This window comes from Marmota flaviventris, chromosome 15 (assembly GCF_047511675.1).
Source record: "Marmota flaviventris isolate mMarFla1 chromosome 15, mMarFla1.hap1, whole genome shotgun sequence".
NCBI lineage: Eukaryota > Metazoa > Chordata > Mammalia > Rodentia > Sciuridae > Marmota > Marmota flaviventris.
In genome coordinates, this window is record NC_092512.1 from 19,764,610 (window position 1) to 19,777,292 (window position 12,683).

Sequence of the window (12,683 nt, forward strand, 5' to 3'; positions counted from 1 at the left end):
AGAAAACAAACCTAAAATAGTTAAAGTATTTATGGCCAAGGACCTAAAGCTAATTAGCAGCTTCGAGAATTAGGACCAAAGTCAGATGTTGAATATCCATGTCCACATTCTCAGCCACTGTGTTACACTGACCCCTTGCACTATGCTGTCTTGTAAGTAGACAGAAGGGCTCAGAAGCTCTGGAAGACAGGGGTGTGGTGTGGTGTCTGTTCATCCTAAGATGTCTGTTTTCAGCGGCTCACCTGTTGCTGTTGCCTACCAAGATGGAAAAGCCAGCAGCCAATTCCTGACCCGCCAGCTATAAAAAACACCCACAAATAACTTTATCATCTGTTGTATGCCTATTAAGAACTGGAGAAAGGATTTCCCCTTCCTTCTAGAATAGTTGATCAGGGACAGAGAGCATTCTAGTTTATATGAAAATCAGGGACTTAAGTGCCACAAAGAAATGGAAAGTGCCAGAGCCAAGCCATCCTGGACAAGTGCCAGCTCTAATTCCCTTTGCAAGTGGCAACCAGAGGTCAGACACCAGCCCTTCACAAATGGGCAGGAGTGTGGGGCAAGGCATATGTGATTTCCAAGCAGCTGGGTCTTATCTGTTGGGTGCAGCCCAGGCCTAACAAGATCTCTCAGTTAAAGGCAGTGAAATGCTTCTGTGGAGATGACAGATGGCTGAGATTACTACTTTTACTCTCAGAAGCTTATAAAACAGCAAATGATTTTATGTTCACTAAACAAAAGGGAGTAGGTTAAATATCCAGCTGGGAACAGAATCTCTCAGTAGATGGAAAGGAGATAAGAAAAGTGGTCCATGTTGGAGGGATGAGATATTTTTTAATCCTGGCAGACAATTCCTCTCCATGCCCCATAAATCCTCATGGAGTTTATGAATCTGAATACAGGACACCATCACACTGACCATTTATTTTAATGTACTTTATTTCTTTATTACTTTGAAAAACTGGAAACTTTTGAGGCTTGAAAAAATATCCTTAGAGTTCTTTTTTCATATCCTTGGAAGATAACACTTTAGCAGGATACTGATTATGGTCATAATATCTATAGTTTTTTGGGCAGAATGTCTGGCTTAAGGCATTTTTTAAATAAACTACCAAAAATACATATTGATGTTTCTGGGTGGTTAATTTTAAATTCTTTACTTTGAAGGCCTGTTTATCTGCTTGAGAAAAAAAAAAAAAGATCATAGATGAGCTCACAAAGTACTGGCCACCTTCACAAGGGACTTCACCTCAGAGACTCAAGAAGGCAGCTTCCTTTTCTGCCCACTTATCAGTGAATTCTTCCCTCTGATCTGGGTGAAAGGGGAAAACAGGAAACAGTATAACCCACCTCGGAGCACATAGATGTGTTGCTAATTTAAATAACTAACCCTTTGTTCATATTTTATCATATGCAATCAAAAAAATAAATATCCAGCCTTGGTGGCACACCCCTGCAATATCAGCTGAGGCAGGAGGATTGTAAGTTCGAGGCCAGCCTCAGCAACTTAGTGAGACCCTGTCTTAAGTAAAAAGTAAAATAGGCTGCGAATGTGCCTCAGTGGGTAAGCACCCCTAGGTCCAATATCTGATATAAAAAAAAAGGTTTTTAATCTACCTATCCATCTGTGGGTGGGGGCTGCGGGTGTAATTCAGTGGTAGAGCACTTGTTTAGCATGTGCAAATATATACATATGTATATACACAAATATAAATATATGTATACACACACACACACACACACACACACATACACACACACAAATATATTTGGAAAAATGGAGATAGCATGACTGTCCTTTTTTTGAAACTGAGATCTTTTGCTTTTAACTTTGGGGAGGCCTTGCAGATTTCTATCCAGCTTTCATATATCCTTCTTCTTCTTTTATTATTGTGCTGGGGATGGAACTCAGGGCCTAGCACACACAAGACAAGCCCTCAATATCCTTTTTCTAGGAAGTCCTTCTCCTTTCTCATTCTCCCTTACAAGCACATTCCAGTAACAGCAAAACCCAGTAGAACATGGGTATTCGATAATTTTGCAGCCAGGACCAGGATGGAAGCAAGTTTCTTCATTTGCTTGCAAGTTTATTCTTGCCACCAGTTCTCAGAAGGCAGGGAAACAAAAGTTAGATCAGGAAAAGCAGCCACCTTCCCAGACAGTAGCATTGGATGACAAGTTTCTCTCTAAACCTTTTGAAGAACATCTTTTAGCTCTTCATCTTACTATGTTTTGATTTTTCCTCCATGAGGATGAGGTGCTCATTGAGCTAAGGGGTCATGGCCTCTCGTCTCTGTATCCCCAACATCTGATGCTGGGGAAACATGAACAGAAAGAACAAAGTCCCCTGAAAGGACACACTGAAGGGAAGGTGGAAAAGTGCAATGAACAACTGGAGGTGAGGATGTTCTCAAGTGATGACTATAATGATGTCACACACCATCTCATCCTGGGAAGAACAGGGAGGACCGGGCAGGTAGGGGGAGTGAGAAAGGGGTAATGTGGATGGATTGCAGGTTCCTGGGTGATGAGGTCAAGGGAGGATTGTTTCATAGTACAAGTTCAACATGCTTTGAACCTACATTTTTTCCCCAGGCATACAGAGACCATAGAGGTTGATGAGTAGATTTTAAAAGTGTAAGGTACCCAGGAATTCCAGAGACAGGTGGATTTGCATAGATCCATTCTTCCTTAAGAGCACGAGCCTCTGATGTGTCTCTGTACCCTCCAGCCTGGGGAAGCGCTGTTTCTCCTATTATAGTGAGCAGCTGCCCCTCGAGGACTGAGGGCTCCTCCCAGCTGCTGGGAGAGCTCACAGCAGATGGCCCTCAGCTGTCTTTGGGAACCACTTCTCTGAAGAGAGCGACACTGGCCAGTCATGCCTTCCTCTCTGGGATAGCAACATTTAAAATCTGGTTAACTTGTGGGTAGGTAAAAAGCCCAGCCCTCTCAACACAACTCCATGTGACTCTATGGGGCCACCCAGTGCAGATCTTCCACTGAGGTCCAATGCAGCCTTCACTGAGACTGACTCGCCATCTAATTTCTCCTCTGCCCATTCTACTCTCTCCCCTAAGAGCCAGCTCTCACAAGATTCCTGCACTCTCCCTCCATTTCAGGGAGATTTGTTTACCAGGGAACCCAGCCTGCACATCTATCCCAGAACCCATAGCCAGGAGCAAGACCGTCTTTTGTGAACTCACCGGACTTGGGGTTGCAGAGCACAGGGGGGCTGCTGCTGAGGGTGGGGCTGCTACTAAAGTAGCCGCTGCTGCCACAGCTGCTCATGCTGCTCCTCCGCACTGCAGACACGATCTTGATCTCCTTGCTGGGGCTGACTGCAGAAGGGAAGACACACACAGTCACTGCGGGGGGCCATCTCGGTTCCCTGGAGCACCCACGCTTCTTCCAGAGGCAAGGTACAGCAAAGCAAGGCACTTTGGCCAGGAAAACACACCCTGGCCTTGGAGTCAGAAAAGCAGGAACTTGAGGGGCAGCTCTGCCACTTACAGCACAATTTGGCCACTGTCTTCAGTTCTCTGAGCCTCGATTTCCCTGATGTAAAGTAACCATGTGAGCTCACAGGGTTAGTGCAAGCAGAAAGATTATATAATGTCCATGAAAGTATGATATTATTTCAGGAATGACCAAACCCAAGCGTTCCTGGCCAGGGTGTAAGTTCAGTGCTGGCTACACGTGTGGTAAATAAACAGTGATAGTAAATGCCTCCTGGTTTCATATCAAACCATTAATCATTCAGAATCATGAAAGAAGGGGCTTAAAATATAGAGCACATATTCATACTTTCAAAGTGTTACTTGAGGCAGTGTCTTCAATTTTCTGATTTGGTTCTTCCTGCCGTGGAACAGGCTGGCTCTCAAGCAGGGGAAGGGCCACAAGTGAAAGAAAGAGGCTATGGAGAACACTCTGCCCACTGCCTGGCACAAGGAAGCAAAAGATAAATCTAGCTTTCTGGGGTTCTATGATGACTACAGCCTCCTTCTCAACAGCATCATGTGTTCGAGTCTGCTGGGGCCTCTTGAGGAACAGGTAAACCTTTGTACCAGTGCAAAAGTGAACTCTTAACTCTGCATTTGCATTAGGCTACAACCTTCAGAAGACACACAACTTTAGGTGTCCTTTGAGTCTGGCCAGGCTGACCTTGGAGCACAGGCTTAGGCTGCTGATCTTTGGCTAGCTTTTATTTTCCCTTCACAGCTCTTGCTTCATTCTCTTCTCCAGCCCAGCAATGTCTGAGGAACCAGGTATGCCTGGGGCTTAGGTCAGGGCCAGGAGAAAGTAAACATCGGAGCCAAGAGAACTCCATCCGCCACTTCAAACCCTGGGTAAGCCACTCAATTCCTCTCTGCCTGTATAACGAAGATATGAAAAATCCTCGTAGGTTTGTGGTAATAATTAAATGAGAAAATTCACCCGACCTATCTTGTTTTAGTACCTGGGACTTAGAAACATCTATGCATACACTTGTAAGTGTTCTCAGTCAAATCCTACCCAGAACCAAGACAGGACACTTCCACTGGTGCTAGGGGAAGCCCAGTACTTCCAGACCTTCAGCCAACAAGTCCCTTGCGTGAAAGCCAAGTTTTCCGAGAAGTTGAAAACACCCCTTTAAGCATCTCACCCTCTTAAACAAAATGACACTTTCTTCAAGTTCACCTTTTCTAAGTTATCTTTGTGGATACCAATCACCACCACTGGTGACATACAATTAGTAACTGAAAACCCGAGACGGCTTGTTTTACACATTACCACAGGTTGTGTGCTTTATGAGCTCCTGCTGCTGCTTTTCCTAGTTTTCTTTGTGTTGCCTCTTGATGATGGGTTGACAATCAGTTGCCTTTTAATTGTTTTTTTGTATACACACATATATAAGTCCTTTATTTGTCCTTAAAATAGCCTTTTAAAGTCAAGATTTAGAAAACCTAGTCATTCCTGGGTATGGTGGTACACACCTGAAATCCCAGCAGCTCAGAAAGCTGAGGCAAGAAGATTGCAAATTCAAAGCCAGTCTCAGCAACTTAGTGAGGCCCTGAGCAACTTAGCAAGACCATGTCTTAATATTAAAAAATAAAAGAGGCTAGGGATGTGGCTCTGTGGTCAAGTGCCTGGCAAACCCAAGTACTAAAAGAAAGGAAGGAAGGAGGATCATTGATGACATATAATTGTGAGCCAGGTGTGGTGGCACACACCTATAATCCCAGTGACTTGGAAAGTTGAGGCAGGAGGATTACAAGTTTGAGGTCAGCCTTGGCAACTTAGAGAGGCTCTAAGCAACTTAGGGAGACCCTGTCTCAAAATTAAAAACACAAAGGGCTAGGGATGTGGCTCAGTGGCAAAGTGCCCTGAGTTCAATTCCTAGTATAAAAAAAAATAAAAAGATTAAAAAGGAGGAAGAAGAGAGTTGTTTGTAAATGAAAAGTAAATAAGGCATGAATGAGCTTGAGTGATCTTCTCTAATTCAAGTACATAATTTCATAAGACAGACTTCATGGTATTTAAGCCTGAGAACAACTTGTTTTTTGCTTTTTGTTTTGTTTATTTGCATACTTCTTGGTTATTCTTAAATAATAATCTGCTGGAGAAACAGTTTCACAAAGAAGAATTATTATTCTACCATTTCTCATAAGGCAAATATAGGTTCACATACATCATGGGACCGGTGTACCTGACATGAAGCTGGTAGATTTCCGATTGTCATGGCTCTGCTTCCTCAGGCAGAAGGGGCTGTCATGAGCCTCCTGGGAGGAGGGGGACTTTTCATTGAGAAGCTCCATCAGTCTTCTCCTCCGACGGAAGTTCATTCTGAACTGGTAGAGAAGATTGCTGTCCACAAACGGGTGCTTGTTGGACACTGGGGAGAAGAAAGAGTCGGTGAGGATGCCTGGCATCCTGGCCGCCCAGCACTGCAGCCAGAAGCCAGAAGATGCCGACAACAGAGGCAGAAGCCTCTAGAAAGAGGTTAGTTCTATAGCTACCACATGGGCTTGTGGTCTCTCCACAATTTGCAGTCCCAATTGCTTCCATGTGTCATGCACTTTAAAAATTTGCTAAGCAGTTCCTCAGGGAAACCTTCCCAGACCTCACCCCCAACCTGAGCTATTCTCTTCAGAGTGGTCTGCTGGCCCCTGTGTCCCCTTCATCACCACACTTACTGCCCTACACTGTCACTGTCCAGTTTCTCCCCGTTTCTCCCCCTAAACACTAGGTTATTTGGGGCAGTGATCGTAGCTTCATTTGCTAATGTATTCCCAGCACCTCGCTGAAGTTTAGTCATGACAGTGACAACAGTCGTTCACTTACTACAGGCCATTTTACTAAGCACTTTATGAGACAATTTCATTCTCTTTTGTTTCATTTGCAATGCTGGGAGTTGAACCCAGGGCCTGGTGCATGCTAGGCAAGTGCTCTACCACTGACCCAGACCCCAGCCTCATGATCACTTTGCAAGGTAAATGTGGCTGTTCCCTTCTTCTTCTTCTTTTTTTTTTAATCTTCCTTCCCTTAATTTCACTGTGGAAAAAGTGAGACTTAAATTGGTTTAGTAATTTGCCCAAGGCCACACTGCTACAACTTCTGAGCCCAAATCAACATGGGCCACACGTTGACAGAGTTGTACAAGTCACAGGCCACAGACAGTTAGAAAAGACTAAAGTTATGGTAAAATGCCACCTTCTCCAACATTCACTCTTCAGGTTCATCATGGAGTGTGTTGTCACATACACACCTAGTGAGTGGACATCTCTCTGTGACTGTGACACTCACCATACTGTCGTGTTACAAGGGTTTTCTGGAGATGGGCAGAGGGAGAGCACATCTCTTTCCCCAACTAAGTCACTCTGCCTGAGAGCCCAGACTGGCTTAGCCACTTTGTCATCCTCAAATCTTAGTCTATCATATATGCTTAACTCAGGGAAGGTACTGGATAAATGGCTGAAAGAGATTCGAGCATGATAGGTAAGAAGGATGAGCACCGGGCACATAATAGAGCTGACTCTGAACCCTTTTGCAGCCGTCTGTGCAGAAGTTCCACCCAAACCAATCTGTGTGCTCCTGTAGTTCCTGAAGGGCTTGCTGGGCCCTGGGAAGAAAGGACAGGAAGGACAAAACATTTGGTTTTTCCTAGTTTGAAGGCTTTTCCTTTGCTCCAAAATTATACCAGGATTACATTTTTATTGTCCAGCATCTATCCATCTACTTAGCTAACAGGTATGGAATTAGGCAGACTAAATGTCAGGTACTTTTCACACCTAGTGTTTTACAAAATGAGGGAGAAAAGATAAAATTTTTAAAAAATACTCATTAATGGCAACTTTTTTTTTAATTGTGAGATTCAAAATTCCATAAACCACTAGGAAAATAATCAAATGTAACCTAGTACAATTCACATTAGCCACTTGATCAATAATGCTAACTTCTTCACGCCCTCCTTTGGTGTTTCATGAACATTATTACATCCTCTCTAGGTCAACACCAAAAGTGCAATCTAGGGTGGTAACTCTAATTGTTACCCACATTTGTTAATGTATATTTATGCTGGTTAAACATTAATCTTGGAGATTAAATGTGAATGATGGAATGGAAATTGAAACGGAAGAATAATTTATTAGCACCTTTAAAGCCGATGCCAGTTCGTAAAATGCCTTGGGTTTACAAGGCACTCGATCAGAGTCTCAGAATTTGAGATCCCTGTAATGAGAATATTCCAGCCAACATTTAACCTAATGATTCATATGGGTGATTCACAGTCTTTAAATGATGATAAACTATTCACTTTGGTCAAATGAATAATATTGGCCTTAAAGAAAGATACACTTAATTCAGTGATAATTCTACATGTTCTCAGTAAATAATCTGTTGTTAGAGTCACAAGATGCTCTCCTAATGCTATCTGGACCAAGAAATAAACCAATTATATTTTGATGTGATCTCTACAATTACTGCTTCCCTTGTTCACAGATTTTAACATAAATTTCCATCACAACACTGAGTAATACTATAATAAAAATTTAGAGATAAGTTATTTATTTTGGGCCATATTTTCTGAATTTATTGATTTAAAAAACCCTCAAGCTGACTTTAGCAATGACATCTTAAATTATGACCTGCAAATACACAGATCTATATATATACTTATTAATACCTACTGTTTTCTCTTGGCACAGTGTATTACATAAAAGTGTTGGCTCTGGTATAAATAAATCCTAAAAAATAGTCTGAATACAAACAAATTCCATAACAGATGAAAGTACATTAAAAGTATTTTTTAACTGCAGTGGAAATTCGCCTGCTAATCTAATCATGTGTCTCCTCTAGCTTTAATTACCAATCTAGTGTTTAATTCCCAGTCTCCATCCTCCACCTCCTCAGCTCTACACCATCTGCAGCCAAATAGAAAACATACTGTCTAAGATAAAGAGACAGGGTTAAATTTAAATAATCTTTAATCATCACATATTGCCAAACAGATTGTAAGAACCCAACAAATTGCACTTTAATTATTTTACAACCACTGTTGTTGTTTTTACTGTTATCATTTGCTGACGATACACTGCCATTTGGCTTATGAAAATTCAATTTTAGAAGCCATTACACTGAATGCCCCACATCAGTTTCCAAAGACTGACTTGAGTTTTAATGCCTCAGGAGCAGCCACTGTCCCTCTGTGAAACGAAGGTCACCGTGTGTTCATCCACCCAGCTGTGCGCCTTGGCACATGAGTCAAGTTCTCCTCTCAGTAGAGAGGAGGGACAGGTGCACAAATCGCCTGCATTGTTGTCAATACTTAATTTTGCCTTAAAGGTATTCTTTATCCTTTCTCTCTCATTAAAAGTTTAACGTCGCAAGTATTGAGTTTCATGCACTTGCTTTGTGTGAGTAACTGGAAGATGGAACATGTGATTGTAGCTTCAAAAGTTGAAGGAGTGCAGGTTGTCAGCTGTATCACAGCCTCAATAAATCACACCAATTCACTGACTCCACAAACCAGTGCTAAGTGCTGCTAGAGTCACACATGGTCCCAGCTGTCTATCTCAGCACTGTGATCAAGAGTGATCTGCCACTGGAAAGCTCATTAACACCAAAGTCTGCCGAAAGAGACACTATTTCATATCAAAACAAAACAATTAAATCAGGCCTTTATTGAAAACTCCCTTATGCTAAATAAAGTCTTACAAAATAATACCTCTCCATGAAGAACTCAGGTTTTATAGTCAGACAGTCTTGGTTTCAATCCCAGTTCTGCTGAGTAGCTGAATGAGTGATTTGGGCAACTTATTAAACATTTCAAATCTCAATTGTTTTCTGCACAGTTTCTATATAAAGAAGAAATGGGGTAACTCATGCAAGAGATCTGGCATGGCAACTAATATATGGTATTTTCTTTCTCTATATGGTGTTTTCCTTCTCTTTCTTTTCTTGTTTTCTTTTGACGGTGCTGAGCATCACACCCAGGCCCTTGTGCATGCTGGGGAAGTGCTCTGCCACTGAGTTCCATTCCCAGCCCAACATACAGGTTTTCACATATTCTTTGTCTTAAAGACTTCCAGCCTTGGATCATTTATGTTCCTGTACAGAACCCATTTCCTGTCTTCTTTGCCCTTCTTTCAGAGAACATTTTGCCCTTCTCTCATGGGCAATTCTGTCACCTATGATGCATGAAAAATATGATCTCTTAACCGGACATCCAGATCAAGTTTAGCAAGAATCCCACTGAAGATATTTAAAGTTCTGAAGGCAAAAGAAATCAAGAAATAAAGGAGTATGTTAAGACACAGTAAGCTTAGTAAGCTTCTTAACAATATTAAGAAAGACAAACACTTCTTTTATAATTATAATTTACATAAGCAGAGATCCAAGAAATAACAATGGGTAAATTGTAATCATTTATATTCCAAATAGAGAAAGTTAATTCTGTCTACATTTTAATGTGATATTCTTCATGTTAAATACAAAAATTATTTGCTATACAAGCTATTTAACCTTTTTAAATAAAGAAAAAATAATGCATGATCTAGACAAAAAGAGAGAAGGAAAAAACAAATCAAGCAGAACAGTTCACAAGTGACCCTAAAACTTGTAGGTGCTCCAGGTGACCATTTCTCAGATTCCAGTGTTATGGAAGATCTTAATATTATAGTATATGTTGCAACATATACAGTTTGATAAGTTTTATTCTTTGCTTCTTAGCACTATTCATCTATAAACAGGAGACAATGAGAAGAAACACATGTTCGAAGCCCACATTCAATGTCCAGTTGTGATCCTATCAACAGCTGTAATTTTTTAAAAAATATTTATTTTTTAGGTGTAGATGGACACAACACAATGCCTTTATTTTTATGTGGTGCTGAGGATCGAACCTGGGCCCCGCCTGTGCTAGGCAAGCGTCCACCGCTGAGCCACAATCCCAGCCCCTCACGGCTGTAATTAAAAACAAATTTTGTATGGGGCTGAGCTTGTGGCTCAGTTGTACAGCACTTGCCTAGCGTGTGTGAGGCACTGGGTTCAATTCTCAGCACCACGTATAAATAAGTGAATAAAATAAAGGTCCATCAACAACTTTTTTTAAAAAAAAGGAAAAAAAACTAATTTTGTTACTTGATTTATAATTTCTGGGACATCCTTTGCTTTGGTGGAATTCTCTAGGGGTTTGGCTTGGGATATGAAATAGGAAAGCAGACATAGCCAGAAAGCCGGGGCCACTGTAAACACAGAGAATTTTACTGCTTAGGATGTGTGGGGCTCTGGAAGCACTGAGCTCAGGTTTGTTTAAAGAGAAACAGATCCCTGCTGACTGGATGTCTTGACTTACAAAAAGCATGAGGGAGATGTCATTTGGTCTACCAAAATAATGATGATACAGTACAGATGTTTTCTTTTCTCATGTATGATAAGCTATCAATCAGGGTGATCCTAGCAGACAAAGAAATTTTAAAAAGCTGAGGATGTAAGAAGGGGGAAATCAGCTTCCATTCCATTCACATGTAGTCTAAGGACAAAGATAAAAACTCACCTTGAGCTCTACAAGTTCAGCTGAGTATAAAAGACATTTTAGGCTACTTATCTTGTTGAAAGGAGGAAGGTCATATACTTTTACCCTTCCTGAAATGCTTACTGGAAAGCCACCTAACCCAACAGGCTTGATGAAATCAGTGAACTAGCCCAGCAGTCTCACAACCACACAGCGAGTGCAGACCTCAGCTGCAACCTCAGCATCAAAAAGCCATAAAAGACGATCTTGGATTTGGGATCACTAAGTTAGGCAACTTAGTGGAGTAAAAGAGGGGGCCTCAACAGCAAAGGCAATAAGAGAGAACCACAAGGACAGAACTAAAGGAGCTATGACTACGACTACAAACCAGTGACAAAGTTAAAAAGGGAATCGAGGTAGGCTTACAGACAGAAGCTCATGAACCGCCATTGCCAACATCACTATTATCCTACATTCCACCACAGCCAGGGTGGCCGCGGTCCATCACACAAACTACGAGTCTGGACATATATGATGTTGTAATGAGAAAAAGAAAAAAAAAGTGTGTCACATTAGATTGGATAGAGAGAAAGGATGGGAGAGGAGGGGAGGAGTAGGGAGGATAGGAAGGGCAGCAGAATAGAATAGACAATATGATTGATGTATGTATAGTCCATGTATGTATTATATATCAAAATACTGTCATGTATGACTAAAAACTTAATAAATAAAAATTAAAAAAAAAAAAAAACTACGAGGCTGGTAGTGGGGTTGTGTTGGTGAAGCATCATTCTGTATGGTCAGTGATAACCACTTGTTCCTTTTTCTTCTGCTTTTACATCTCCTGTTGACCTCTTTATCTTGATTTTTGTTTTTTATTATTTATTTGTTTGTTTTTGAGATGGGGTCTTGCAATGTTGCCCAGGTTGGTCTCGAACTCATGGGCCCAAGCAATCCTCCCACCTCAGTCTTTTAGGTTCCCAGGACTGCAGCTGTGTGACACTGCACCTGGCTTCTACTGAGTTCTAAAAGATCCACCGAGTACTACAGACATTGCCTGAGAGTACAGACAAACTTCCAAGGATAAGCAGGTAGCAGGTCTTTTCTTCATACTCGGTGTTTCTAGAAGGCAAATGGATTCTGCATAGAAGAAACCCATACCCTCTCTGCCAACAAGATGTAAGCGCTAAGCTGCTTCACATGTCCAGGCTGGATCTGCAGTGTTTTGTCTCCCTTCCCCTAATAGACCAAAGGCCTACAGAACCCAGGTAATTGATGTAATTTAATACTATATATTTAAAACAAAAATTGCCAAACTTGAAAAAAATATTAATATTGTGGTTTTAACCATGTGTTTGGAAGAAAACATGAATTAAGAGTGAATTAGAAAGCTATTTTTTTTTCAGGAAAATCTGAGCTGAATCACAGGCCAAAATTAGCCACCTCATATCATCCTGAGAGGAGGCAGTAATTGAAGGAGCCCTGTCACCGGAAGCAGCAAAATTCTTGGTTCAAGAAGATAAAGCAATTGTTTTTGAGTGCCTACTTCAACAAGGACCATGTTAGGTGTTTGGGGTATAAAGCTTCTCAAGAGGCATTAGCAGCAGTGAGTCAGAGGCTAAAATAATTACTTCCTTAGAACTGACAACATTAAGAAGAGGATGTAAAAGCAGGAAATTGGTTTTTAGGGCAT

At 41.4% G+C, this 12,683-nt stretch overlaps 1 protein-coding gene across 1 annotated transcript in view; it reads right to left on the reverse strand.

Moving 5' to 3' along the window:
- Positions 1–12,683, reverse strand: part of Deptor (DEP domain containing MTOR interacting protein) — a 140,570-nt gene that overhangs the window by 40,756 nt on the left and 87,131 nt on the right. The window contains exons 5-6 of the mRNA XM_027949714.2: positions 5,687–5,872; positions 3,204–3,338 (exon numbers count right to left, since the gene is read on the reverse strand). Of these exons, the coding sequence (XP_027805515.1) occupies positions 3,204–3,338; positions 5,687–5,872 (321 nt within the window). The remainder of the gene's footprint in view (positions 1–3,203; positions 3,339–5,686; positions 5,873–12,683) is intronic.